This window comes from Anoplolepis gracilipes, chromosome 10 (assembly GCF_047496725.1).
Source record: "Anoplolepis gracilipes chromosome 10, ASM4749672v1, whole genome shotgun sequence".
Classification (NCBI taxonomy): Eukaryota; Metazoa; Arthropoda; class Insecta; order Hymenoptera; family Formicidae; genus Anoplolepis; species Anoplolepis gracilipes.
The window spans coordinates 8,426,166-8,452,941 of NC_132979.1; the positions used below are offsets into that span (position 1 = coordinate 8,426,166).

General features: G+C 28.0%; 5 protein-coding genes across 7 annotated transcripts; 4 read left to right on the top strand and 1 right to left on the bottom strand.

Annotated features, from left to right (window-relative positions):
- Nucleotides 1-4,480: 4,480 nt before the first annotated feature.
- Nucleotides 4,481-7,869, bottom strand: L(2)k10201 (zinc finger protein 511 lethal (2) k10201). Of its 2 annotated transcripts, XM_072900852.1 has the most exons (4): nt 7,786-7,869; nt 7,451-7,569; nt 7,010-7,211; nt 4,481-6,939 (listed from the first exon to the last, which is right to left on the bottom strand). In XM_072900852.1, exons 1-4 carry the CDS (start codon nt 7,828-7,830, stop codon nt 6,502-6,504), a joined length of 804 nt encoding a protein of 267 aa, XP_072756953.1. In that variant the 5' UTR covers nt 7,831-7,869; the 3' UTR covers nt 4,481-6,501. The 2 variants fall into 2 exon arrangements, with proteins under 2 accessions (XP_072756953.1, XP_072756954.1); XM_072900853.1 differs by lacking the exon at nt 7,786-7,869 and having other exon boundaries at nt 7,451-7,750.
- Gt (transcription factor giant) lies at nt 4,517-5,548 on the top strand. Its single transcript, XM_072900851.1, has one exon. It carries the CDS (start codon nt 4,517-4,519, stop codon nt 5,546-5,548), a length of 1,032 nt encoding a protein of 343 aa, XP_072756952.1.
- Nucleotides 7,870-9,766: 1,897 nt separating the features above from the next.
- Nucleotides 9,767-17,248, top strand: LOC140670141 (proto-oncogene tyrosine-protein kinase ROS-like). 2 transcript variants are annotated; one of them, XM_072900695.1, is made up of 9 exons: nt 9,767-10,868; nt 11,817-11,904; nt 12,038-12,694; nt 13,090-14,567; nt 15,243-15,338; nt 15,497-15,714; nt 15,914-16,381; nt 16,516-16,574; nt 16,671-16,777. In XM_072900695.1, the coding sequence occupies exons 1-8, from the start codon at nt 10,769-10,771 to the stop codon at nt 16,537-16,539; spliced, it is 3,129 nt and encodes a 1,042-aa protein (XP_072756796.1). In that variant the 5' UTR covers nt 9,767-10,768; the 3' UTR covers nt 16,540-16,574; nt 16,671-16,777. The 2 variants fall into 2 exon arrangements, with proteins under 2 accessions (XP_072756796.1, XP_072756795.1); XM_072900694.1 differs by lacking the exon at nt 16,516-16,574 and having other exon boundaries at nt 16,671-17,248.
- A 1,721-nt stretch (nt 17,249-18,969) lies between these two features.
- LOC140670143 (proto-oncogene tyrosine-protein kinase ROS-like) lies at nt 18,970-22,315 on the top strand. Its single transcript, XM_072900697.1, has 4 exons — nt 18,970-19,164; nt 20,379-20,460; nt 21,185-21,272; nt 21,403-22,315. The coding sequence occupies exons 1-4, from the start codon at nt 19,063-19,065 to the stop codon at nt 22,157-22,159; spliced, it is 1,029 nt and encodes a 342-aa protein (XP_072756798.1). The 5' UTR covers nt 18,970-19,062; the 3' UTR covers nt 22,160-22,315.
- A 148-nt stretch (nt 22,316-22,463) lies between these two features.
- On the top strand, nt 22,464-26,687 carry LOC140670142 (proto-oncogene tyrosine-protein kinase ROS-like). Its single transcript, XM_072900696.1, is given in 5 exon segments — nt 22,464-23,911; nt 24,613-24,702; nt 24,861-25,084; nt 25,284-25,751; nt 26,001-26,687. Coding segments are annotated over 5 exon segments (2,538 nt in total). The 5' UTR covers nt 22,464-22,488; the 3' UTR covers nt 26,334-26,687.
- Nucleotides 26,688-26,776: the final 89 nt, after the last annotated feature.

Sequence of the window (26,776 nt, forward strand, 5' to 3'; positions counted from 1 at the left end):
AATTAAATTATTATACACAAAGTGACATTTATTATGTCATTTATTTTACATCTGACCGTGTGGGACGTTTCGACACTCACGTTCGTCTCCTCAGTTGTACAAATAAATCAAAATTTACATCCAGTTTTCTAAACTTCTTTTATCATTAGTCTGTCGTAATCCGTTCAATTTTTCGATTTGTGCGTTATCTCGATAAATTATATATAAAAATACAAAATAAAAATCATTAAAGTGAGTAAAAAGCATTCTTATGCAAACGATTTTTCATTCGAATGTTACATATTTTACGCGATATGTCTAAAGAAAAAAAAAAAATTTAACACAAATTCTTAATGGTTTCTATCTAAAGTAGGCCTCTTAATTTAATTGTTTTTCGAAAAATATGTGAAAACGTATTTTCATTTAAATATATAAAACTGAATTGTAAGTGAATGCATCTAATGAATGTGATAGAAAGAAATGCAAATTTGTTAAATGTAAAGTTCTAAATTTAAGAAAACAGTTTTCTGTGAAAATTTAACATAACAGAATTTACGAGCATGTATGATGTACATAAGTTAAAAAGGTACCCTTCTGTGAAATTCAATCGAGAGCGGAGAACGTAGTATTCTAATCATGCAAAAGCATTATTCATCCTTTTCTTCGAAAGACTTTTGTTTTTCAATATTTACATAATTAAAATTATGAAATTCTATGAAAAATATCGATGTGCCAAACTTAATATTAGGTACGTCTCGCAAACATTGTCGCAAATAATAAGACGGCGCACAATTACTTTTCTTTTCTATGGCTCTTCTTTTCTCCTATTTTTCACTATTCCAAATCAATTTTCAGACATTGTCTTTTGTTTTGTTCTTTTTTTTTTGCAGCATGAAGATTATGCTTATGGAAATGATTAATGCACGTCTTTGTAAATCCTATTATCGTACAAAACGTTTGCAAAGGACAACTTCTTTTGAAAATTAAAATCGATATTTTTCGATTCCAAATATCAATGTAATATTTAAAAATAATCAAATTATTTTCTTCTAAAACTGCTTAATCTATAGTTTTACCGAAAGCTGCTTTTTTAAATCTCCAACTGTTCGTTTACTATATTTGAGCTTATTATTAATTTCTATATCATTAAATCTATTGAAATGCTCTAGAATATTTCTAAACATGAAAAAAATTGAAATTGAAACTAGGAGAAAAAAATTCCGATTCGGGTATATTATATATCTTTTATCACTCTCTTATCTTTTATGCATAGATGCTACATTTGTAGATATTCCACTATTCAAATTACACGAACAAATTCCTTTATTGTGAATTTTTCATTAAGAATTAAAGAATAATTTTATGAATAGAGAACAAGACGTGTCATTAATCATGCTTTTCATAAACATAATCTTCATGCTGCAAAGAAAAGAATAAAACAAAAGACAATGTTTGAAAATTGATTTAGAATAATGCAAAATAGAAGAAAAGAGTAGACATAGAAAAAGAAAGTAATTGCAATACTGTCTTATTATTCGCCACAATTTTTGCGAGACGTAATATTAAGTTTGGCACATCGATATTTTTCATAGAATTTCATAGTTATTAATTTTAATTATGTAAGTATTGAAGAGTGACTATCGATCCCATAATTACGAGGGCAAACTTTTAACGTAAGATTTACTGACAAAAATGTGAAAATATATTTAATGTATCTTTAAATCAATAAATAGATTTCCAGAAACGCTCTGAAGAAAATTTTCAAATTTTTCCGCCAATTATCTGAACGGTAGACGAAATAAAAATATCTCTGCTATCTTGTCGCCACGTTGTTTCTCTGGAGAGAGACGAAGATCAATAAGATCAAGATCATGAAAGGTCCATACTATCTTTATTATTTAATGTACATATTGCATCAAATAAATATACGTACCTTAGTATTATTTTTAATCGTATCGTCAGCTTAATAAGTCTATTATTATATTGATAAAACAGCATCGGAGACTCTCGATCATCGATTCAAAATAAATATAGATAATTCTTAGCATAGGTAATAATAATATTTTATTATACGAGTTCACCTGTGAATGACATATGGTTTCCAAATAGCGATACTGGGTACTTTGAAAGATTGTCATGAAATGAAGGAAAGAAGACATATGACGCATGTGTGCCAGCCGTTCAACATGCATCATAGTAGAAAAATTTATTATATATCTATATATTTTCTCGTGGCAAAAAAATAAGGTAACAAAAATTGTGCAACTCCTCTCTGGAAAATTGTTGGGCGTGGCCTAGCATTTGGGATGTTTTGAAAATCGTCGGTGACGAGCGCGTGCCTGAAAAGCGTCAGGGATTTTGTGACCAACAGGTAGCACAGTTTCCCCACCAACCCAGTTTCTCCTTCTAAGGGCTACTATCTTGGGGCCTTAATAAGGGATCAAATGTATATAAAGCATTTACTCTTCAACCCTTGAATTAGATGAATGTGAAGTTTCGCACAGTGAACACGATCGAACCGGACGTAAAATCCACTTTCTGTGTTCTTCTTTAAATTGCGCTCACGGTTTAAGGATAAATCCAAGGAGAGAGCATTGTGTCATCGATAGTGTGTTGTGTTATCAGTTATTCGTGACCTTGGAGTAAGCTTAGTTTGTTAGGTAAGTCGAACGATATGTATTTGCGAATTGCGATAAGGATTCCGTCAAATATTCGATAATATAAATTTACGCTTTCAACACTCCTGATCCTTCATTCATATATTCAATGATGAGACTCTGTTTTTGTTGCAAATTTTAATCATAATATCTATTGATAAAATATCTATTTTTGTTAAAAATATAAGACACATCTGGATTTACATCACATAATCAGAAGAAAATTTTCCGTACATTTTATTAATATTTTTGCGTTCAAAAATATATATTAATAAAATATTATATATTTTATATATATTATATATATTTGATTAATATATATTTTTTCTCCCTAGTATATTTGCTTTATCAGTAGTTTAATATAGTTACAAGTGACAGGAGTCTTAAGCTTAAATAATTTTCTACAATTTTATCTTGTATTTTATGTCGCTAAATTTGTCAAAAAAAAATATATATATGCACATGTATAAATACAATACTCTGTTAAAAAATTAAAAGTAATCTTGCATTTCGTGTTTATAAGTTTCTCAATAATTCACTTTATTTTACATTATTTTATTATAACTGAAATGTGCTATAATTTTATATTTGAATCGCGACGAAAAAACGATTGAATTTACTTATCAGATTTTAATTAAATTACTATGGCGTTTGCAAAATTCAGTGTATTAGTTTTAAATTTAATCAATTATTATAATCTATATAAAATATGGAAATTGTTTTATTTCTAAATTTATTAACACACTTATTTTCTTACTTTTAATATTTATGTTTCATTATTTACATAGTTAACTTATTGTTAGCATTGTGCGAACATAATAAATAAAATATTTAGATATGATGCATTATTTAAAAAAATGCTTAATAAATGTGAAAATAATCGTGTTTAAAATGTAAGGCATGTGTTTAATGATTATTATGGGCGTGTTCGGGAAGACACTAATATAGCGCTACCAGTGTCTTTGTTACTATCCTTGTTACTCATTAAAAGTTGAACAAAGATAGAACGACGCTGGTAGCGCTATATAGTGTCTCCCCGAACGTGCCCTATGACTATCTATCTGACATTTAATCAATTTGTACAATAAGTATTTTCGTCTATAAAACTTTTTTATCAACAAGCTTTCAATTTTTGATCAGCCGATTCAGAAAGCGTCGGAGGATAATTTGAAAAATGCAATACAAGAGCATTCATTATTGTCATCATTATTAATGCAGCTATACATAAATTTTTTAAGTAATCAAAATCTTGAGTCAAAGATATCGCATAAATAATAAATAAATAAAATAAATATATATATACATATATATATAAATATATATACATTTATATAAATCTCATATTGCGTATCAAGATTTTTGTTATACAAATCAGATAAAAATAATTACGAAAGGTATTAAACAAAGGTGCTATACGATTAATTTTATATTACTTTGTATATGGTTTAATATAAAAAGAGAAAACAGATTAAATTAAATAAATATTAATAGTGAACAATATTTAAAAAATATTAAAAGAATAAAATGTTAATTAAATAAAATGTACATATATTATTTCTCTATTAAAAAAATGAAAATTTTGCAAAATACTTGACAAGAGTTGACATTGTGTACGGTGTGATCAGGATTTAAAATATCTTAATTAATTAAAATTTCATCAAAAAGAATAATAAGCTTTACAATAGAATGTTTTAATAAATATATCAAATTTTTTACGGCAAATTTTTTTGCACGCACTCTTAAATTTTTAACAATTTACTTATTTGCAACGTAAAATATTAATAATTAATTATAATTATTGCTAAACTTGTAACTAAATTAATTATTACATTTTATTTTATTGCAGATAATCACTGGTAACGGATCACAAAACTTTAGAAATGATGGAGCAAAAAGACGCGAACGATTTTTCTTGGGATTTATCTTGTCATTTGAAGCAGGAAGACAATTCAGAGACAGAGGTTCTGGACTTATCACGCAAAAATCTCATGACACCTCCAACAACTAAAGGCACAAATACAACAGCTTGTTTGTCTCCGAGCTCGCCTGCACATATAAACAATCAACATTCCAGCCTACCGAATCCGGAGAAACAGAATCCTTTTGCGAACATTGTCCTGCTGTCATCATCCTCCGAATTGGATTCTCCGAGAGAACCGACTGATAAATGTGAACCGTGCTTCTACAACGTCAGCAATGAAGTTAAGAAGAATATATCGTACAGGTTGTTTCAACCTCCGAGTGTAACAATGGGAGTTCCATTTCTATGTCCGTTTGCATCTAAACCGCTGCACTTAAATAGCGAGACCTTAAAGATTCCAACAGTGACGACAACGATTACATCAACGACTACATCATTATCTACCTCATCATATACGGAATCATCAGTACAGGCAAACGCTGGAACCCGGCTCGAAAGGCTTCGGCAAGAATTGATGAATGGGTCGTCGGCTCAAATCGAAATGTCAACACCATCGTTGGATGTGGTAAAAAAGACACCAAGACCTTTCAAAGTGTATTCAAAAAATCCTTTCCCTATTTTAAAAAAACAGATCGACTATTGTACGAGTAGCAATTATTTAGAATACCGGGAAAATGTGCTCAAGTATAGAAAAATGCATGAGAGTGCACCGAATCCTAAAATGCGTCGCACAACCAAGAGTCCAGGATTGCCCACTAGTACCGCTGATGAAAAAAATGCTGCTTATTTGGAGAAAAGGAAGAAAAATAACGAAGCAGCGAAACGTTCTAGAGATAATCGAAGAGCCAAGGAGGACGAGCTTGCAATCTTTGCAACCTTCCTCCAAGAAGAAAACACACAATTAAGGAATGAACTAGCGGGAGCATTATATGTGCTGCAACAAATGGGTTATGATATAAGTCAATTTAAGAAAAACAGTAAATTTTGTTGATGGGATTTTTTAAATATGTGTAAATAATATAAAATAATGATAATAATATAAACTAACGGGAGCATATTATCCGCTGCAAAAAACGGGATGATATAAGTCAACTTAAGAAAAACATGTAAATTTTGGTGATGGGATTTTTCAAATATGTGTATAAATAATATAAAATAACGATTTGATCTAACCCATACAGCACAGAAAGATTGTATACACATTGCAACAATCTTTCACCAATATTGCAAATTTATTGCAAAATGTTGCTGCACCATTGCTGTGGGATTGCAGCAACGTTAAAATGTCCGCCTTTAGGAAGATTGCAACGAAATATTATAGCAATATTGCAATGTCAAGAATTTTCAATAATGCATTGTTACTGCATTCGTCGAGTAATGTTGCATATAAGACTTTTTGTTTCTAATACAGAATCATACATGATAAAATATCAGAAGCATATGTTTCTTATACATATTACTCTAAAAAAATATAATTATAAAATTTTGATTTTGAAATTTTTCCGAAATATATGTTGCAACGGCTGTACTGATATTTTATAGATTTATATTTCTGCAATGTTTTTGTAACGTTTTATTGCAATTTGCAATATTGCAACGTTGCTGCAATGATCTGTGCTGTATGGGAAGATAGGATTTTAATATACATATAAAGCATATATAGTGTTAGCACATATAACACACATATATTAATATACGCATTTAATTTGCATACTCATGTAAATATATATGTATAAGATTATGTATGTAAAATAAATTTATATAATATATATATATATATACTGATATATTACATGATGTATATTCTTTTTTATCAAGCTTTCATATATAAAATAACATTTATTTATCTCGATAAAAATTACACATTTATAAAAAAGTTCACATAAGTATTTCAAAATGTTTCGTCAACGAATTAAATTTAAACATATTTTGTCACACAAAATATCAATCAGGCAGCGATTCTGCAAGTTCTGCCATAACTTCTGACTCAAGAATATTCTTTTCTCTATTTTGATTACCTGTAAGTACCTTTGAAAACGATTTTTGTACTTGTCTAGGAACAAAAGCTAATGGCGTTGTTACTTTAGTTTTGATATTGGTTGTCAAAATTGTTTCTAAGCTAGTATTATTTTTACAGACTACACTGACATTTTTTGAGAACATTTTGCTTTTCTGATTTTTCAAGAATACTTTGGTAGGTTTTTCTTTACTTTTATCATCAATATCATCAATTTCCATTCTCTTTGATTCATCTTCCTTGGTGTAATGTTGCATGTTATCAAATCGATATTTCTTTGGAAATTTATGTATTTTAATACAATGTTCCCTCCTTTCCATTGGATCATTAAATTTTATGTTACATTCAGAATCATAACACTGATACTAGACAAGAAAATTTACATTAAAAATTTATAACAAAATTATTTCAAGACAAAAAGATAAATATAAATACCATGGCTTGCTTCTCGGACAAAATTTTAAAAAAAGCATCATGTGTCTCTTGAATGTGAATCTCCAACAATCGTGGACTTGGTCTAGACGCTTTACACTCTGTACAGGTATATCGATGAGAACTATTGTAATGCATTTCGTAATCAAATAACGTTTGGAAAGTAGCCTGGCATCCTGGCACATAACATGAGAACTCTCTGATGCTGAAATAAAATATCAACTTTTATTTTTTCATTCTAAATCATATACATAAATATAAAAACATATGTAATCATTACTTCTGTTTAAAAGAAAAAGTGAATTTAATTAATTTTGATATAGTTTCAAAAAATCTTTCTCTTTATTACTTTCTATTATTCTTTAAAAAGAGGAGTATATAATTTATGAGCAACTTTTAAGGTATTTGCAAGAAAGAATAAATAGAGGTGCATCATCCACTCACACTTCGTGACATAATTCCTCCTCGTCGTCAATTGTGATGCCTTTCCTTTGAAAGACCTTGCAGACTTTATAGGAATCATCAAAGAAGGGATCATCCACTGGGCGAATCCCAACTCCCAACTGTTGAAGGAGCTCTTCCATAATTAATAAATTATAAAACAAAATAAACTAGGTACACAAATATAAATCACACGTCACTTTTTCACAATTCAATGTAATTCCATTTCTTCTTCTTTCCCTTATGGTTTACTATTCACCATTTTTTTTTTTTTTTTTTTTTTTTTATGGGACAATTCTACCTCTTTTTACGTCAAATTATTAAATTAATATAGAAACCTGAAAAAAGCTGCTGTTATTCTGGAACACTAGCTGTGAGTACATCCATTTTACAGCTGTTTGCAACTACGTGGTCACATTTGCTTTCGATGATGGTAAAACAGTTATGGACATGACCAACCGGACAATTGCAAAGATTTTCTTGCTGTAGGTAAGAAAATCTTTGTACTGTAGGTAATAAAATAATGATTGGATACAATAAAACGCTTATTTTTTTATTTTAGAGACAGCACACAGAAGATCTATACATTTTTGATAATAAAACAACAATTAGATGAGTTAAAATATTTGCATGATTTAAATAACTCTTATATAATTATATAAGTAAAAATGGTCGATAATGTCATTATTCTTCAATTACCTCCGCGCCCATCGCGCCCATTTAAGGGAATACCGATGAACCGACCGAGTTTTAACCTAACAAAACAATATATTTACTTAATATAAAAGTTGCAATTTATATACATAAAATAAAATAGGTTCTCTCCTCTCAGAATTGCATAAAGGAATATTTGGGAACTTTTAGAAATGAGCTTAGAAGCCTAGAAAAAAAGTATTCCTTTAAAAACAAATGTTGTGCAGCACAAGGCTTCTAAGCTCATTTCTAAAAGTTCCCAAACATTCTATCATGCAATTCTGAGAGGAGAGAACCTATTTTATTTTATGTATATAAATTGCAACTTTTATATTAAGTAAATATATCGTTTTGTTAGGTTAGAACTCGGTCGGTACATCGGTATCCCCTTAACCGTCACAAAAATTTGTCCAGGGCTGACGGTCTTTATTAATAATATCTCGTCGGTCATGTGGCCTTTTAGCTGGATTTATACGCATATGCAATAAATAAACTTTTCTAAATATAATATATAATATAAATAATATAATATATAATATAATATAAATAATATAAATAATATAATATATAATATAATATATATAAATAATATAATATATAATATAATATATATAAATTATATAATATATAATATAATATAAATATAATATATTATTTTATTCATATTATTCATTATATATTATTAAATATTACAATTATACTGTACGTTAAAAGCCGATTTCAGTTTCCTCATTCCCTACCGGATTTGCATTTATCAATTACGTAATTTTTTCACTTTTCACAAAGAAAAAATTATATGATCAATCCTCTGATTTTATTAATTTTCGATTATGTGAGATTGATAAAGCATGCCCCTGCTGATCGTCAGATAGGCAACCCAACTTACTGATCTGTATGTTGCAGAAACACCCTGTACAGAAAATATTTGCAATAAATATATAATTTTTTGTATTTTATTATTTTTGGATAAAAAATGAACGCTCTTTCCATCAATATTAAATAATTGACAAACTACTAAAGATTTTGATTACATATATGTATCTAAATCTCCTTGATACAATCAAGATACCATACAAATTATTTTGTATTAAATGTAATTAAGAAAAATATACTGCTTATCAATTTATCAGCAGTTTTATAATTTGATTATAAAAATCATTATCATTCATTATATGAAAAAGTTTTAAAAAGTAAAACATATTAAAAAATAAACACTCAATATACACACAGGCACGCACAGACAAGAATTCGACGCCATGTTACAAAGAATCTATCAAGAGGCGTCAAGAAACGTTAACTCAATTATAATGTATCTGAATCGTTGAGAAGATCGTATCAAACATTGATAGCTACTGGTCACTAGTCGCGAATCACGTCAAAAACGATCGAGTACAAACATCTACAAGAAGAAAATATTATTATGTTAAAAATGATAAAAACATTAAGTGTTTTATTAAAAGTGTTAATACTAACGAGAGTGACCATCGCGATTTTTAAGGGATATTTGGAGGATGATGTAACTCCGACAAGTCTCCAGGAAAGTATTTTTATTTATTTTCTCTGATTTAACTTCATGCCGATAAGCCATTTTTACACAAAGAAAATTAAATATTAATTATACATTGCAGATAATAGATTACTTGTTTTAATGACTGCATTTATAATTAAAGAGTTTTAATGGTATTAAAAAGTATAAATATAATTTGTTAGTTTTGCATTATACATTTAAAAATCAATGTTATATAATATAAAATTAAACTTAATAGAGACAGTATATTAAAAGATAAAAATAAGACTTTTTTAATATAATTTTTAAAATTTTTTAATATAAGTTAATTATTTCATTGATCCTCTCTGTTATACTACATTAAACATATGTGTTTGATATTATGATACTTTTGCTAAACATGATTTTTCAATAATTTTTGAAATGTTTTTATTTCTTTAAATATTTATTTATATTTATTAATTTTTATATAAAACTTACAATAAATTATTTTTTATTTAACGATAATTTAATGTGAAAATCCAAAATCTTTGAGTTAAAATAAATTACATCACGAAACAGCTACTAAATTCAAAGTAAAAGATTGACGCAGTGAAATTTTAAATTGGCCTTCAATTAAGACCAATAGACAAATCAATATGCACAACAGCTGCCACGCGCTATGCGTTTTTTTATTATGCTATTTTTTATTTATCATAATTTTTTACATTTTTCTAAAGATAATGCAAAACATTATATATAATATTTATTTTAAAACATACTTTGAAATACATATATATATATAATTCTGTTAAATACTAAATTTGTTGAACACCTAATAATGCGAATGCAAATAATGGACAGATCGTAAGTGAAGCAAAACAGTTGGCGGTTTTAAATATAAATTATTTACTTTATTTTGAAATTTAACTCAATTTCTGTGATGCATTTCTAAGCTAATAGTTGCTCTTTAAAACGTTAAGAAGAGATATTTGTCGCATATTTATTAATTTTATTATTTAGCATTTTGCTTTCATTACTTCATTGGTTTATATTCATTTAATAATAAAAATAAATAAATTTTAATATAATCGCTTACGTATTTTTTATGAAGCAATTCGACGAACATTTCAAACTATGCAATGTATATGTTTCAACAGGATGTCGCAGTTTTCGGGATTAATGATCACTACATATTATCAAACGTCTCTTTTGACAGCATGACTATATTAAATGAAGCCGGTAAGAGTTTATTACAGACATGTCTACAATCTTAAAATTTACTGATAAATTATAATAAAATAAACTCTATTTAGATAATACAAGCTATTCGAAAAGAATTCATTTTTATGTCACCAATTTTGAGTCCCTTTTGAAATACATATAGAATACATTTTATAAAATGTATTTCAAAAGGGACTTAAAATTGGTGACATAAAAATGAATTCTTTTCGAATAGCTTGTGTTATCTGGGTATATATAAAATGTTATCAAAATAAAATTGAGTTACATAAAAGGTATGAAAATAATTTAAACTTTTTCCTAAAGAAATAAAAATTAAATAAAAAAAATATCTTTTGTCAGTAAAAATAAAAAATGTAAATAAAAAAATTTATATCAAGAGAAAAAGTTAATGTCATTATTTTGCTAGTTACGTCGTTTATAAGCAGTCACAAATTTTATATTTTTAAATTTTTATCAATAATCAGTAAAATTACAAGAACTGATAAAAACACCGTAATCATTGAGAAATTTCTATTCATTATAATATAATTTGTTTTCGCTGAAAAAGTTTTATTTTAGAATAAGATTTTTTTTTTAATTATTATTAATTGTGTTTATAAGTCTTAAAGTACAAAAAAATTATTTTTATATTATTCAATTATTTTGAAAATCGTTACTGTAGCTGTTGATTAATTTTTATCATACTTTGTTTATGTTTTCATTTCTTTCTTTATTTAAGGAATTGCTTGTCATTTGAATTTACATATTATATGATATACTATTTTTTTAGTTATATTTCAAGAAATTTTTCCACTATATTTTTTTTAGTTTTTGAAATCAGAATTCTTATACGTAATTATAATACACTAAATACAATTTTGAAATCTTTATAAAGATTTAATTTTATATATACTCTCAATTCTTTTTTTTATATTAAATAATTACACAAAATTCTAAAATTTGCAGACATATTTCTAAGCGAGCCAACATTTCCCAGGGCATTCGTAGATTTTGGGAATAGATTAAACGAGAAAAATATTTCTGTGACATTTAGGTAAAACATTTTTAAGTTGTTACTTGTACTCGTATATATATGTATAGAAAAACAATTTTGTTTGTCTCTAATTCTGTCAGAAATACACTAAAAATAAAAAGAACAAACTAAAATAGCTTTCTTCTCTTCATAGATGGAACAAACCTAAATTTACAAATAAAGTGATAAAGAAATACATGGTTCAATATTGGTTTATCGAGAATCAAAAGAAAATTATACATGTCGCTAATATTTCAGCTACAGAAAACATATTGCAATACAAAGTGTACAATTTAACGCCTGATACGATGTACTACTTTAAAGTACAAGCGTATAATGAAGCTGGCGCCGGTCCTTACACGAATTTCATCAATGTATCCACCACGCATGAGAATTCGGTACCTCTATTATTTATCGTCTCATGGTATAATGTGCTGAAAGTATTGGATGTGGATTTGCAAATCAGCTTTCCACTTAAAAAATGCATAGCTATAAAAGTCGTTTACTTAGCACTGGAACGTAAGATTTATTGGATCAATCATAAGTGGGAGCTAATGACATGCGATTTTGATCTAAACGCAATCGAAGTAAATAATTGTACAAAAATAACTGATATCTACGTTTCCGTGTATAATCTCTGCATCGATTGGGTGGCAAGAAATCTTTATTGGACGGAATATAACTACATCCGCCAAAATATAAAGATTATAAAGCTAGACTTATCATTGTGGCAAACTAGTATAGTCAAACCTAATACTATTCTGCAAAAAACTAATATTGTTGCATCTTTAAATGTGCTGCCTTCTACAGGGTACATTACATTTCATCCATCTAAAAAAAATAACTTTATTTCTCTTAACAAGTTTGCGACGTATGACTATATAAATGTTTTTACACGCACAGTTATCGATTTTATAAAACATTATATTTACTAATATTAGCGTTGATCTACTGGTGGCCAAAAAAAATTGTAACAGAAAACAACTGTGTCTCAGTAGTGTCGCGCAGTAAGGTCGCAAATGTGTTACAAATTTGTTTCATAATTTTCTATTAATGTGGTATGACTTTTATTGAAGATTATAAGTAATGGAATCATAAACTGATGTTGAATTATTAAAATTTTAAATAATCACGTAGATTCTGTGCATGCGTGTGCGATGTACGGTTAAAATGTTTTAGTTAGAGAATAATACGCTTCTTTTCCAGATATCTTTATTGGATAGAAAAGAATGAACGGAATGAATCGTCTTCTGATTACAATAAGATAATGCAATCGAATTTAAATGGAAAGAATATAAAACCGTTTTTGAAGAATAATTCATGTTCCTGCTCGTACAAAAAACAATTAGGAAAAGTATTCTTCATGCAGGTTGATTACACGAATGTTGACAAACCATTAATGTACTTGATATGTGAAGAATCGAAAAATTTCTCATTAATTGCAACAGACATCTATGGTTGTAGCTGCAATCTGATTTTAACGGTTCAAAACAATGAAATAGATTTCTTAAGTTTAACGATTGACAAGATAAATTTTTACTTGTATGATTACAAAACTAGAGTCTACATTTTAAAGAAAAAATATGCACTTCTCGACAGCAAAGAAAACGCAAAAAAATATGTTCAAAAAGTAGATAATTTGGATAAAAGCGTGAATGATGTTATAGCTTTGAGTAATTCTTTACAAACATATCCCCCGACAAAATGTCTAGTACCTGACATAAAAGAATTTCAATTTAAAGTTATTAATTTTTTAAAAGAAAAGGCGACAACTACAAACTACAGCATCGTTTTAAACATCCCGGAATCAATTCCCATTGACGGATGTAAGAAATACAATTTACCCACCACTATGTATATCATCTCCGTAAGATATCAAACTTGTTTGAACAATGATCCTGACGAATTCTACATGAAAACGTACGAACGGTTTTACGAAATACGTAATTTAACTCCATTCACAACGTACACATTGAAATTTGCATTAACTAATTTATATGTCGACAAATTATCGATGAAGTTACAATTTGGGGAGGATATAATTCTAAAAACTAAACTTATCAAGCCCAATACGCCGGAAAATGTGACGGTTCAAGTTCTAACGCCTACTTTGGCGATAGTCTATTGGATGCTACCCGATAACATAAATTGCATGGAAGTGAATTACGAAGTGCATTGGCGATCAGTCTCTTTTACAAGTGGCACACAAAAAGGAATTACTCGAGATGAATACAATATACATTTTTTCAATAATTCCGAACGTATGGTAGATGGCAAGTTTTTCATGAAAAGAATTCCGCTGATGCCAGGACAGGAATACTTGATATATGTGCGAGTGTATCCAGTTAATTTCAGCAATTTAGTCACTGACAGTTTAAAGAAAAGTGTTTATATGTATCCGGAACCAAATAATTTGATTTTGAGCGGATCCAGTATAAATAGTATTAATATTTCATGGAATCTTAGCGATAATATAACCCATTACACACTGAAGTACAAACAAAATCAAATGCAAAAATGGGAAATTGCAAAGAATACTGAGACAAATAATTATACAGTAGAATACTATATAGAAAATTTACTGCCAGGAACTTTATATAAATTCCGTTTGATCCTGAGATATTGCAATTTCGAGGAAGAATTTATATGGCCGTCTGATGGAGAATTTACTTTTGAAACACAAGGTAAAATAAATGAATGCATTATGATATCATATATTTATTTTGTAGAAATGTTTTCATAAATTTTTTAAATTAAAAATTTAAGTAAAAAATTTTAAGTAAAAATATCTATGTAATATAAAATCTTCTAATTACTTTGCTTAATTTGTTCCAATGCCAAAAGCGTTTTCAGCTTGCTAATTTTTGCAAGTTAAATTGATATTAATAATTATGTATTTACCTTTGACAATTAAAGCTTTCCCAATTGATACAAAATTATGCTATGGATAAATCCTGGGCTGGCACATGTTTCTGATTTAAAAAGTACATGAAACTTTATAGTTTCGATAAGTAAGCATTCTTGATGCACTTAAAACATTCCCTTTATTACATAATAATACAATATATATATAAGTTTTGCTCCTAGGATCTGTATTAGTTAAATTGGGAATCTGTGCTAGCAAAGATTTATAGAAATGATCTGTATAGATTGAAAAGTTTAATTGTCAAAAATAATTACAAAATGAATAATCAGACTGATATAAACGAAGATTGAAATTTATATTATAATGGAACAAAAAATTACTACTGGATAAATACAAAACAAATGAATCAGAAATATCAATTTTGTGTAAGGACTAAAAACAAAAGCTTTAAAGAATCTAAAAAGTAAATCAAGCGAAATCATTGATTTAACAGGATCTATCGGAACATCTGCTATGCAATATGATCTAAAAATTACATTAACAGTTGTTGGCCTCGTCATTGCTGTAATCTGTATTTGCTTGTATTATTGTAAGTACATTTGATATAAATTTTTAACTTTAATTGCAAATTATTTTAGATTTATATATGTATAGAAATTTATGTAAAATTAGTTTACTTGTTGAAAATGATTTCAATTTTTCAATACATAAAATTAATAATGAGTATATTGTAACGTTATCTAACAGCACACCAAAAATGTAAACAAAGTCACAATGAACAAGTTTCGTTTTCAACAATTACCAACATCGAATTAGCAACTCTATATGAAATGCCTTCCAGGAACGTAGTTAATGCGTTGTACGTTCCTAGAAAGCAATTTAATCGGAACGAATTTGAGCTGAACATAGTCAGAAAAAAGCAAATTACTCTAACAAAGCTTGTGGGTAGTGGTGCGTTTGGAGAGGTAAAAAAATAATTTTTTATGGCTTAAATGTATTCTTGAAAACTTTTGTTAATTTTTTAATCAGAAAATTTTGAAATAAAAACACATTTTTTAATAAAAACAATTTCAAAGTTCAAATTTTTTGTAAGCAGTTTAATAATTTAAATTTATTTTTAACGTGTATTTTATCGACTTGTATTGACTATAAAATATCTTGCAGGTTTTTCAAGGAACTGTCAAGAATTTAAAAGAGCCGGGCACAATGCCTGTCGCCATAAAGATGTTACGAAGTAATGCTTCCTCGCAAGAAGAAACGGAATTTTTACGAGAGGCCAAGCTTATGAGCCACTTTCGCCACACACATATTCTGAGATTGTTGGGCATCTGTACGGACGCAGATTCACCGTGGCTCATATTAGAATTAATGGAAGCTGACTTACTGATATATTTGAGAGAAAGTCGGACATTACAACCGTTAGATTCGAACGCTTTGCGTCTGCAAGATTTGCTTGCCATGTGCGAAGATGTTGCACGAGGTTGTTGTTATCTAGAAAAACAGCACTTTGTGCATAGAGACCTTGCCTGTCGAAATTGCTTAATATCCTCGAGAAATCGCGAAAGTCGTATTGTAAAAATCGGTGATTTTGGATTGGCTAGAGATATTTACAGGAATCAGTATTACCTTAAGGTAAGTACAACTATTTTTCTAATAAGTAGAAATAAATAAGGTAGTACAATTTTTTATTTCTATTTATCAGAAACATAATTCTACGTACTTCTATTTCTCATTTTACATGGGTAATAATATCATGTATTTTTAAGCTGATTAGAATGCAAACAAAATAAACTATTTTCGTTTGTATATGTATAGAGGAAGAAAGGTAAATTAATTTTAACTGCACAAAATTCTTACTTAATAATATCTTTTGTCGAAATGATTTCGACAAAAGATTCATTGCGTTAAAATTGTGTTTTAGATGGGAAGAGGTTTCCTTCCTACTCGTTGGATGGCACCAGAATCTTTGAAGAACGGAATATTTACTTCACAAAGTGATGTTTGGGCATTCGGAGTGTTAATGTGGGAAATTATGTCATTTGGTAAACATCCTTATTCTACCAGAAATGATTTCCAAGTCATAGAGTTTGTGTGTTTGGGGAACAAGCTGCCGAAACCTCTTAATTGTCCAGCGGCATTGTACGAGTTGATGCAGCGTTGTTGGAATGCGGCGAACGGTAGACCAAACTTTGAGTTTTGTCTCAATAATATTGTGTCTTTGAGAAACAGTACAGAAGATGCGATACTGAGCTCAGTGGATATTACAGAAGTTAATTAAATCGTAATCTTTTAATGTGCACATCATTACAAAGGACAATCAATATTTGCAAATTGATATGATTTAAACTTAAAAATATTGTAAAATAATATGTAAAAATATTGTTTTGTTTAGTTATTTTCTATAATACTGCAGGTCTGCCGAGTGAAACGTGTTTAAACGTATGTTTTAGGGTCAGCATATACCCCATGTGTATTAACTGTTTCGAAATATGAGTAGTTTATGGATCTCTTTAGAGTTTTTTCTAAAGTGTTTATAGATTTTTTAAATGTTATTAAAGTTTTCTTAATAAAATTTATGAATTTATAAAGTTTTTTCTAAAAGTTTAACATCATTTTTTAAGTTTATAAAAAGTTTTTCCAAAAATTTATTGTTTTTTTTTATAAAAATGTATACATTTTTTAATAAAAAGGAAAATTTTAATTATCTGAAATTATTGTTTATTTATCTACTTGAAAACATACGCAAAACCAAGTAATTCGTAAGACAAAAAGTAACAAAAATATGTCACTTTGATTCATCTAAATAGTTCAACTTTTTGCAATACACGAAGTTATATTAATTTTTTTCATGTAGTATGAAACTTCTATTTAAAATTATATCCGATTTTTTCCTGTTACAATACTCTATATAGGATATAAAATTCTTAATATGAAATTTATATATATTTATAATTTTTATTCTATAAATCTAGCAAAATACCTGATTTTCAAATTAGTAATAATATAATTCTCGTATATTAATAATTTTCATTATGCTTACATATATTATATAGAACAATGTGTGTGATCTAAAAACATATAAATAAATAACACATAAGTAATTGTTCATTTAGTTTTAAAATTACACCATTAAAATAGGGTTTTCATTTTTTTGCACACATTCTTGTAGCCTAGCCGAGAAGTTTTGTATTATGCATAGCACCATATCTTGTGGTATTCATACAATTTTGGACAAGTAACAAATTTTAATTCATCCGGGATATATGGTTTCTTGGTGAATACTTTTTGAGGTATCCCCCAAAGAAAATCACACAAAAATAAGATCAAGTGATCGAGCATTTGAATGACGTGGTTTTTAAAACTGAAAAAAATTACTTTTGCTTTTCTTATGCTTTACATATGTTTGTAGATATAGTATCATGAAGTTTTCTGTACATTTACATACTGATAATTAAATAAGTAAGTTTACTATTTTGAAAATATAAAAATTAAAAATAAAATTACATCCGTATTGTGGTTTTTAAAAGTAAAAATCAATTATTTCTGGTTTACCTATGTTTTACATATGTTTTGCAGATATAATGATATAAAGTTTTTTGTACACTTACATAATGAATTTTTTTAATATGTTAAAATTGGCTTTATAATTACAAAATATCGAAATGAAGTCAGCGTTGGAAAATCTAATTTTTTAATGAACAGTTATTATAACTAAAAATATATGATAATTAAATAAGTAAGTTTACTATTTCGAAAATATAAAAATTAAAAATAAAATTACATTCGTATTATAGTTCGTAATCTAGCAATCTCTTTTTATGCGGCACAAGAGTTTCAAATTTTCTTTAAAAAAAATTTATAATTACGGTTTATAATTATAAATAGCATATTATCCGTTTCTCCATGATTCATTGTTCAATCATATTTTTAATTAAACATTTTGACAAACTACTAAAGATTGATTATGCTTACACATACAACTCTATTTGAAACAATAAAAGATACTATACAAATTATGTTGTATTAAATTTAATTAAGAAAAATACATTGATTATTGATTTTATCAGTAGTTTTATAATAACAGCAGTTTTAAAATAAACACTCAATTTATATGTATATACACAGGCACACACAAGCACAAACTCGACATATTAAAAAGAATTGATCAAAAGATACGTTGAAGAAATGTTGATTCGATTAGTGTAGCTGAACCATTGAGAAGATCGTATACAACATTAATAGTTTCTGGTCACTAGTCGAGAATCACGTCAAAGACGATCGAGTACAAACATCTACAAGAAGAATAATTTGTTATGTTAAAAAAATTAAAAATGTTATGTGTTTTATTAAAAGTGTTAATACTAACCAGATTGACCATCGCGATTTGGGGAAATCTGGAAAATGACGTAACTCCCGTAAGTCTCCAGGAAAGTATTTTCATGCATTTTCTCATTGCTAACTTTATGACAGTAAGGAATTTTTACACAAATAAAATTAAATGTTATACATTGCAAATAACAGATTACTTGTACTAATGACTGTGTTCATAATTAAAGAGTTTTAACGGTATTAAAAAGTATATATACAATTTGTTAGTTTTGCATTATATATTTAAAAAGTCAGTGTTATATAATATAAAATTAAACTTAATTCAGACGTTATATTAAAATTTAAATGTAACAATAAGAATTTTTTAATATAAATTTTTAAATTAATCATTTCGTTAATTTTCTGGTTCACTGCTAAATTAAACATATATGTGATACTTTTGTTAGACGCGATTTTTCAATAATTTTTGAAATGTTTCTATTTCTTTAAATATTTATTTATATTTATTTATTTCTCATTATTAAATTCAAATCGCTAGTAAACAATTAATAGTAGGTAATGTAAGTAGAACGACCAAACTAGCCAATTATATCTTTATTTAAATATTAATAATATTAAGACGACGTTTCGACCATTGGTTGTGGTCCTTTTCAAGTTTAACTACAATGAATAACAAATTAATTATAAATTAAACCCGGACGGTAAACGCAGTAAATCGATCAAAAAAAACCAAATAAATTTAGTAGTTTATTTATTTCTATATAAAACTTACAGTAAATTACTTTTTATTTAACAATAATTTAATGTGAAAATTTAAAATCTTTGAGTTAAGATAAATTACATCACGAGACAGCTACTAAGTTCAAAGTAAAAGATTGATACCAGTGAAATTTCAAATTGGCCTTCAATCAATTAGGACCAATAAACAAATCAATATCTACAACAGCTATATATCACTCACTATATACGTATTTATATATTATTCTTTAGTTATCGTAATTTTTATATTTTTCTAAAGATATTGCAAAACATTTTATATAACATTTATTTTAAAATACATTTTGAAATATACAATTTGTGAAATACAATTGATGTTAAATACACAGTAACGCCAATGCAAATAATGAGGACATCAACGTAATTAAACGGTCGCATGTCTAAATTTTGTTATGTAGAATTATGCTTTCATTATTTCATCGGTTTATATTCATCTGCGATATTAACTTTGATTTAATCGCCCATGTATTTTGATAAAACAATTCGACGAACATTTACAAACTATATGTATATTTTTGAACAGGATATCTCAGCTTTCGAGATTAATGGTCACTACATGTTATCAAACGTCTCCTCTGACAGCGTGACTATATTAAATGAAGCCGGTAAGTGTTTATTCCAGACATGTTTACACTCCTAAAATTTACTGATAAATTATAATGAAATAAATACAATAAAACGAACTCTATACCTATATAAATGTTATGAAAATAAAATTAAATTACAAAAAAATTATAAAAATAATTTAACCCTCTTACTCAAAGAAACGAAATGCAACATTATTTTGCTAGTTACGTTGTTTATAATTACAATTAGTCACAAATGTTTCATTTTTCAAGCCTAAACATTAATCAGTAAAATTACGAGAACTGATAAGCGCATTGTAATCTTTGAAAGATTTCTATTTATCATAACATTATTTGTTTTTGCTGAAATATTTTTATTTTAGAATAAGATTTTCTTCCTTTTCGCTTAATTATTAATAGTGTGTTTACGTTCTAAAACACAAAAATACTATTATTATATAATTCAAATATATTGAAAGTCAGTAATGTAGCTATTGGTTAAATTTCATCATATTTTGTAGTTTATGTTTTCATTTCATTCTTTATTTAGAAAAATGCCATCTGAACTTACTTATTATATGATATTTTTTTAGTTATAATTCAAGAAATTCTTCCACTTTATCTTTTTTCAATTACTTAAATCAGAATTAATATACGTAATTATGATATACTAAATACAAATTTGAAATCTTTATAAAGATTTAACTGTATGTATACTTGCGATTCTTTTTTATAATTAAACACAAAATTTAAAAATCCGCAGACATATTTCCAAGCGAGCCAACATTTCCTAGGGCATTCGTAGATTTTGGTAATAGATTAAACGAGAAAAACATTTGTGTGACATTCAGGTAAAAAATTCTTAACTTGTTACTTGTACTCGTATATATATATATGTATAAAAAATCAATTTTGTTTGTTTCTAATTGTATTAGTATTTCACTAAAATAGAAAGACTAAAATAACTTTCTTTCTTCATAGATGGAACAAACCTGAATTTACAAATGGAGTGATACAAAAATACATGGTCGAGTGTTGGTTTATCAAGAACCAAACGAAAATTATACATATCGCTAATATTTTAGCTACACAGCACATATTGCAATACAAAATGTACAATTTAACGCCTGATACGATGTACTACTTTAAAGTACAAGCGCATAATGAAGCTGGTGCCGGTCTTTATACAAATATCATCAATGTGTCCACGACGCACGAGAATCCGGTACCTCTATTATTTATCGTCTCATGGTATGATGTGTTGAAAGTATTGGATGTGGATTTGCAAATCAGCTTTCCACTTAAAAAATGCTTAGCTATAGAAGTCGCTTACTTAACACTGGAACGTAAGATTTATTGGATCAATGATAAGTGGGAGCTAATGACATGCGATTTTGATCTAAACGCAATCGAAGTAAATAATTGTACAAAAATAGCTGATGTCCACCCTTCCGCGAGTAATCTCTGCATCGATTGGGTGGCAAGAAATCTTTATTGGTTGCAATATTATGGCCATACTATGGACCTTATAAAGCTAGACTTAGCATTGTGGCAAATTGGAATGGTTGAAGGCAATAATATTATTCAACGTGAAAATAATAGGGTTTCAACTTTAAATGTGCTACCATCTAGAGGGTATATTAAATTTTATCTATCTAAAAAAAATAACTTTGTTTCTCTTAACAAGTTTGCGTCATATGACGAAATAAGTGATTTTACACAGCTATTAATTTTATAAAACATTATATTTACTAATATTAGCGTTGATCTACTGGTGGCCAAAAAAAATTGTAACAGAAAACAACTGTGTCTCAGTAGTGTCGCGCAGTAAGGTCGCAAATGTGTTACAAATTTGTTTCATAATTTTCTATTAATGTGGTATGACTTTTATTGAAGATTATAAGTAATGGAATCATAAACTGATGTTGAATTATTAAAATTTTAAATAATCACGTAGATTCTGCATGCGTGTGCAATGTACGGTTAAAATGTTTTAGTTAGAGAATAATACGCTTCTTTTCCAGATATCTTTATTGGATTGAATGGTCTTCTGATTACTATAAGATAATGCAATCGGATTTAAATGGAAAGAATATAAAACCGTTTTTGAAGAATAATTCATGTTCCTGCTCGTACAAAAAACAATTAAAAAAAGTAATCTTCATGCAGGTTGATTACACGAATGTTGACAAACCATTAATGTACTTGATATGTAAAGAATCGAAAAATTTCTTATTAATTGCAACAGACATCTATGGTTGTAGCTGCAATCTGATTTTAACGGATCAAAACAATAAAATACGTTTCTCACGTATAACGATTGACAAGATAAATCTTTACTTGTACACTCATTTCAATAAAGCAATCTATATTTTAGAAAAAAAGTATGCACTTCTCGACAGCAAAGAAAACGCAATAAAATATGTTCAAAAAGTTAATATTTTAGACGATTATATAAGTGAAATCATAGCTATGAGTAATTCTGTACAATCATATCCTCCGACGAGATGTTTAGTACCTGACATAGAAGAATTTCAATATAAAGTTATCAATGTTTTGGAAAAAGTGAGAAATCCAAACAGCATTGTCTTAAACATCCCGGAGTCGGTTCCAATTGATGGATGTAAAAAATACAACTTACCCACCACTATACATATCATCTCTGTCAGCTATCAGACATGTTTGAACAATGATCTTGACGAATTCGATGAATTCTACGTGAAAACACACAAACGGCGTTACGAAATACAAAATTTAACTCCATTCACAACGTACACATTGAAATTTGCATTAACTAATTTATATGTCGACAAGTTATCGATGAAGTTGCAATTCGGGGAGGATATAATTCTAAAAACTACTCCTGGCAAGCTCAACGCGCCGGAAAATGTGACGGTTCAAGTTCTAACGCCTACTCTGGCGGTAGTATATTGGATGCCACTTAAGAACATTAACTGTGTGGCAGTGACCTACGAGGTGCATTGGATGTCACATCTTTTTCCAAATGGCACTCGAAAAACAATTACTCAAAAAAAGTACGACATACATCTTATCAATCAATCTGAACGTACGACAGATGGCAAGTTTTTCATGTCAAGCCATCATCTGGTGCCAGGACAGGAATATTTGGCATTTGTGCGAGTGTATCCACTTAAATTCAGTAATTTCTCCAATGACAGTTCAATAAAAAATGTCTACGCGTTTCCGGAACCGAATAATTTAACTCTGAGTGGGTTCAGTATAAATAGATTAAATATCTCGTGGAATCTCAGCTATAATATAACCCATTATACATTAAAGTACAAACAAGTTTATACGCAAATATGGCAAATTGCAAACAAAACTAAGGTATATAATTATACAGTCGAATACTACATAGAAAATTTACTGCCAGGAACTTTATATGAATTTCGTTTGATCCTGAGATATTGCAATTACGAGGAAGAATTTATATGGCCATCTGATGGAGAATTTACTTTTAAAACACAAGGTAAAATAAATGAATAAATTATGATATGTATTTATTTTGTAGAAATGTTTTCATAAATTTTTTAAATTAAAAATTTAAGTACAAACTTTTAAGTAAAAATATCTATGTAATACAAAATCTTTTAATTACTTTGCTTAATTTACTCTAATGCCATAAGCGTTTTCAGCCAGCATATTTTTGCAAGCAAAATTGATATTACTAAATTTGTGGTTACCTTTAACAATTAAAGCTTCCTAATTGATGCAAAAAATTATCCTATAGATCGAGCCTGAGTTGGCAGATATTTCTGATTTAATAGGTACAGAAAACATTGTAGTCTCATTAAGTAAGCATTCCAGGAGCACTTGGAACTTTTCCTTTATTACATAAAAATACAATATATACAAGTATTGCCTCTAGCAACTGTACCAGTTAAATTGGGAACCTTTGCGAGCAGATTTACAATTGACGTGTATAGATTGCAACGTTTAATTGTCAAAAATAATTTTAAAATGAGTAATTTATTAGATTAATAATTTATTTGAATTAATTTGAATGGATTTGATTGAAAGTAAAAAGATTGGAATTTATTTTATAATGGAACAAAAAATTACTGGCAACTACAAAAGAGATGAATCAGAAATATCAATTTAACGTGCGGGTTGAAAACGTTTACGGCTTTAGAGACTGAAGTAACTCAAGCGATGTCATTGATTTAACAGAAATATTTGCTACGCATTATGATCTGATAATAATATCAACGATCGCGGGTCTTACTATTGGTGTATATTGTATTTGCCATTTGTATTATTGTAAGTATATTTGATATAAACTTTAGACTTTAATTTCATATTATTTTAGATTTATATATGTATAGAAAGTTCTGTGAAAATAGTTTACTTGTTGAAAATAATTTTAATTTTTCAATACATAAAATTAATAATGAGTATATAATAACGTTATTTAACAGCATACCGAAAATGGAAGAAAAGTAATAATGAACAAGCTTCGCCTTCAACAATGAACGACATCGAATTAGCAACTTTAAACGAAATACCTCAAACCGGGAATATCTAACCTAATGCGATGTACGTTTCTAGATTGCAATTTAATCGAAACAAACTTACATTAACCATAGTCGAGAAAAATCAAATTACTCTAGGAAACCTTGTAGGCAGTGGTGCGTTTGGAAAGGTAAAAAATAATTTTTTATGTCTTAAATGTATTTTTGAAGACTTTCGCTAATTTTTTAATCAGAAAATTTTGAAATAAAGACACATTTTTTTAATAAAAACAATTTCAAAGTTCAAATTTTTTGTAAACAGTTTAATAATTTAAATTTATTTTTAACGTGTATTTTATTGACTTGTATTGACTATAAAATATCTTGCAGGTTTTTCAAGGAACTGTCAAGGATTTAGAAGAGCCAGGCCCAATGCCTGTCGCCATAAAGATGCTACGCAGCAATGCTTCCTCGCAACAGATAACGGAATTTTTTCGAGAAGCTAAATTTATGAGTCATTCTCGCCACCCGCATGTTCTAAGATTGTTGGGAATTTGTATAGACGGGGATTCACCATGGCTCATATTAGAATTGTTGGAAGTTGACTTACTGACATATTTAAGAGAGAGTAGGACATTCCAACCATCAGATTCACAGGCTTTGCGTCTGCAAGACTTATTTGCCATGTGCGAAGATGTTGCGCGAGGTTGTTGCTACTTAGAAAAATTGCACTTTGTGCACAGAGATCTCGCCTTTCGAAATTGCTTAATAACTTCGAGAAATCGCGAAAATCGTATTGTAAAAATTGGCGATTTCGGACTAGCTAGAGATATTTACAAGGATCAGTATTATCGTAAAGTAAACATACAATTATTTACTAAATAAAGTAATACACTTATAGATACGTAAGAGAAAATAAAACTTTGTTTTTTATTTTTACATTGTAATAATATTATACATTTGTAAATTGATCTGAAAAAAAACTATTTTTATTATTATAATATATATAGAAAAAAATGACTTAACTTTTTACTGCACATATTTCTAGTTTTAAAAATATGTGGATATTTTTGGCAAAAGATTTACTGAGCTAAAATTATGTTTTAGAGGGGAGAAGGTTTACTTCCTGTTCGCTGGATGGTACCAGAATCTTTAGTGGACGGAATATTTACTTCACAAAGCGATGTTTGGGCATTCGGAGTGCTAATGTGGGAAATTATGTCATTGGGTGAGCAGCCTTATCCCGCTAAAAGTAATGATCAAGTATTAGAGTATGTACGCTCGGGAGGCAAATTGCCGAAACCTCTCAACTGTCCACCGACATTGTACGAAATGATGCAGCATTGTTGGAATGTGGCGAATGATAGACCAAACTTTGAGTTTTGCCTCAATAATATTGTGTCTTTGAGAAACAGCACAGAAGATGCGACAGTAGATTAGCTCAGTAGATGTTATCAAAAATGCAGAAATAAATTAAATTATTAATTCTTTTATATGCATATTATTGCATAGTGGAATAAATTTTTGCAAATTGTATATATCGATTAAAGATAGAAGATTGCAAAATAATAAAAATATTGATTTTACTCTTGTTATATTCTATAATACATTTACCATTATATTAAATTATTACTTTTATTAATTACAATGTAATTATGTTAATCGTATTATTATACAAGGTTAATATATACAGTTCAAAGAGTGTAATGGTTCCTTAACACACATAGAAAAAATTGAGCAATTATGTGACAAGTTAAAAATAATTTATATTTAGTATATTCTATGTAATTTAGGAGAAGCAAATTTTTGCAAATAAAATATTAAAGATGCATATTAATAATATAAGCTTATTCTATTATGACAATTTTCTATTTAGAAATAAG

Coding starts and splice junctions, on each gene's coding strand:
- LOC140670143 (XM_072900697.1), top strand. CDS start 19,063: ATGTTAAAAAAATTAAAAATGTTATGTGTTTTATTAAAAGTGTTAATA. Junction 20,461..21,184: donor GACTATATTAAATGAAGCCG/GTAAGTGTTTAT, acceptor AAAAATCCGCAG/ACATATTTCCAAGCGAGCCA. Junction 21,273..21,402: donor AACATTTGTGTGACATTCAG/GTAAAAAATTCT, acceptor CTTTCTTCATAG/ATGGAACAAACCTGAATTTA.
- LOC140670141 (XM_072900694.1), top strand. CDS start 10,769: ATGTATATGTTTCAACAGGATGTCGCAGTTTTCGGGATTAATGATCAC. Junction 12,695..13,089: donor AATGTGCTGCCTTCTACAGG/GTACATTACATT, acceptor CTTCTTTTCCAG/ATATCTTTATTGGATAGAAA. Junction 16,382..16,670: donor GGAATCAGTATTACCTTAAG/GTAAGTACAACT, acceptor ATTGTGTTTTAG/ATGGGAAGAGGTTTCCTTCC.
- Gt (XM_072900851.1), top strand. CDS start 4,517: ATGATGGAGCAAAAAGACGCGAACGATTTTTCTTGGGATTTATCTTGT.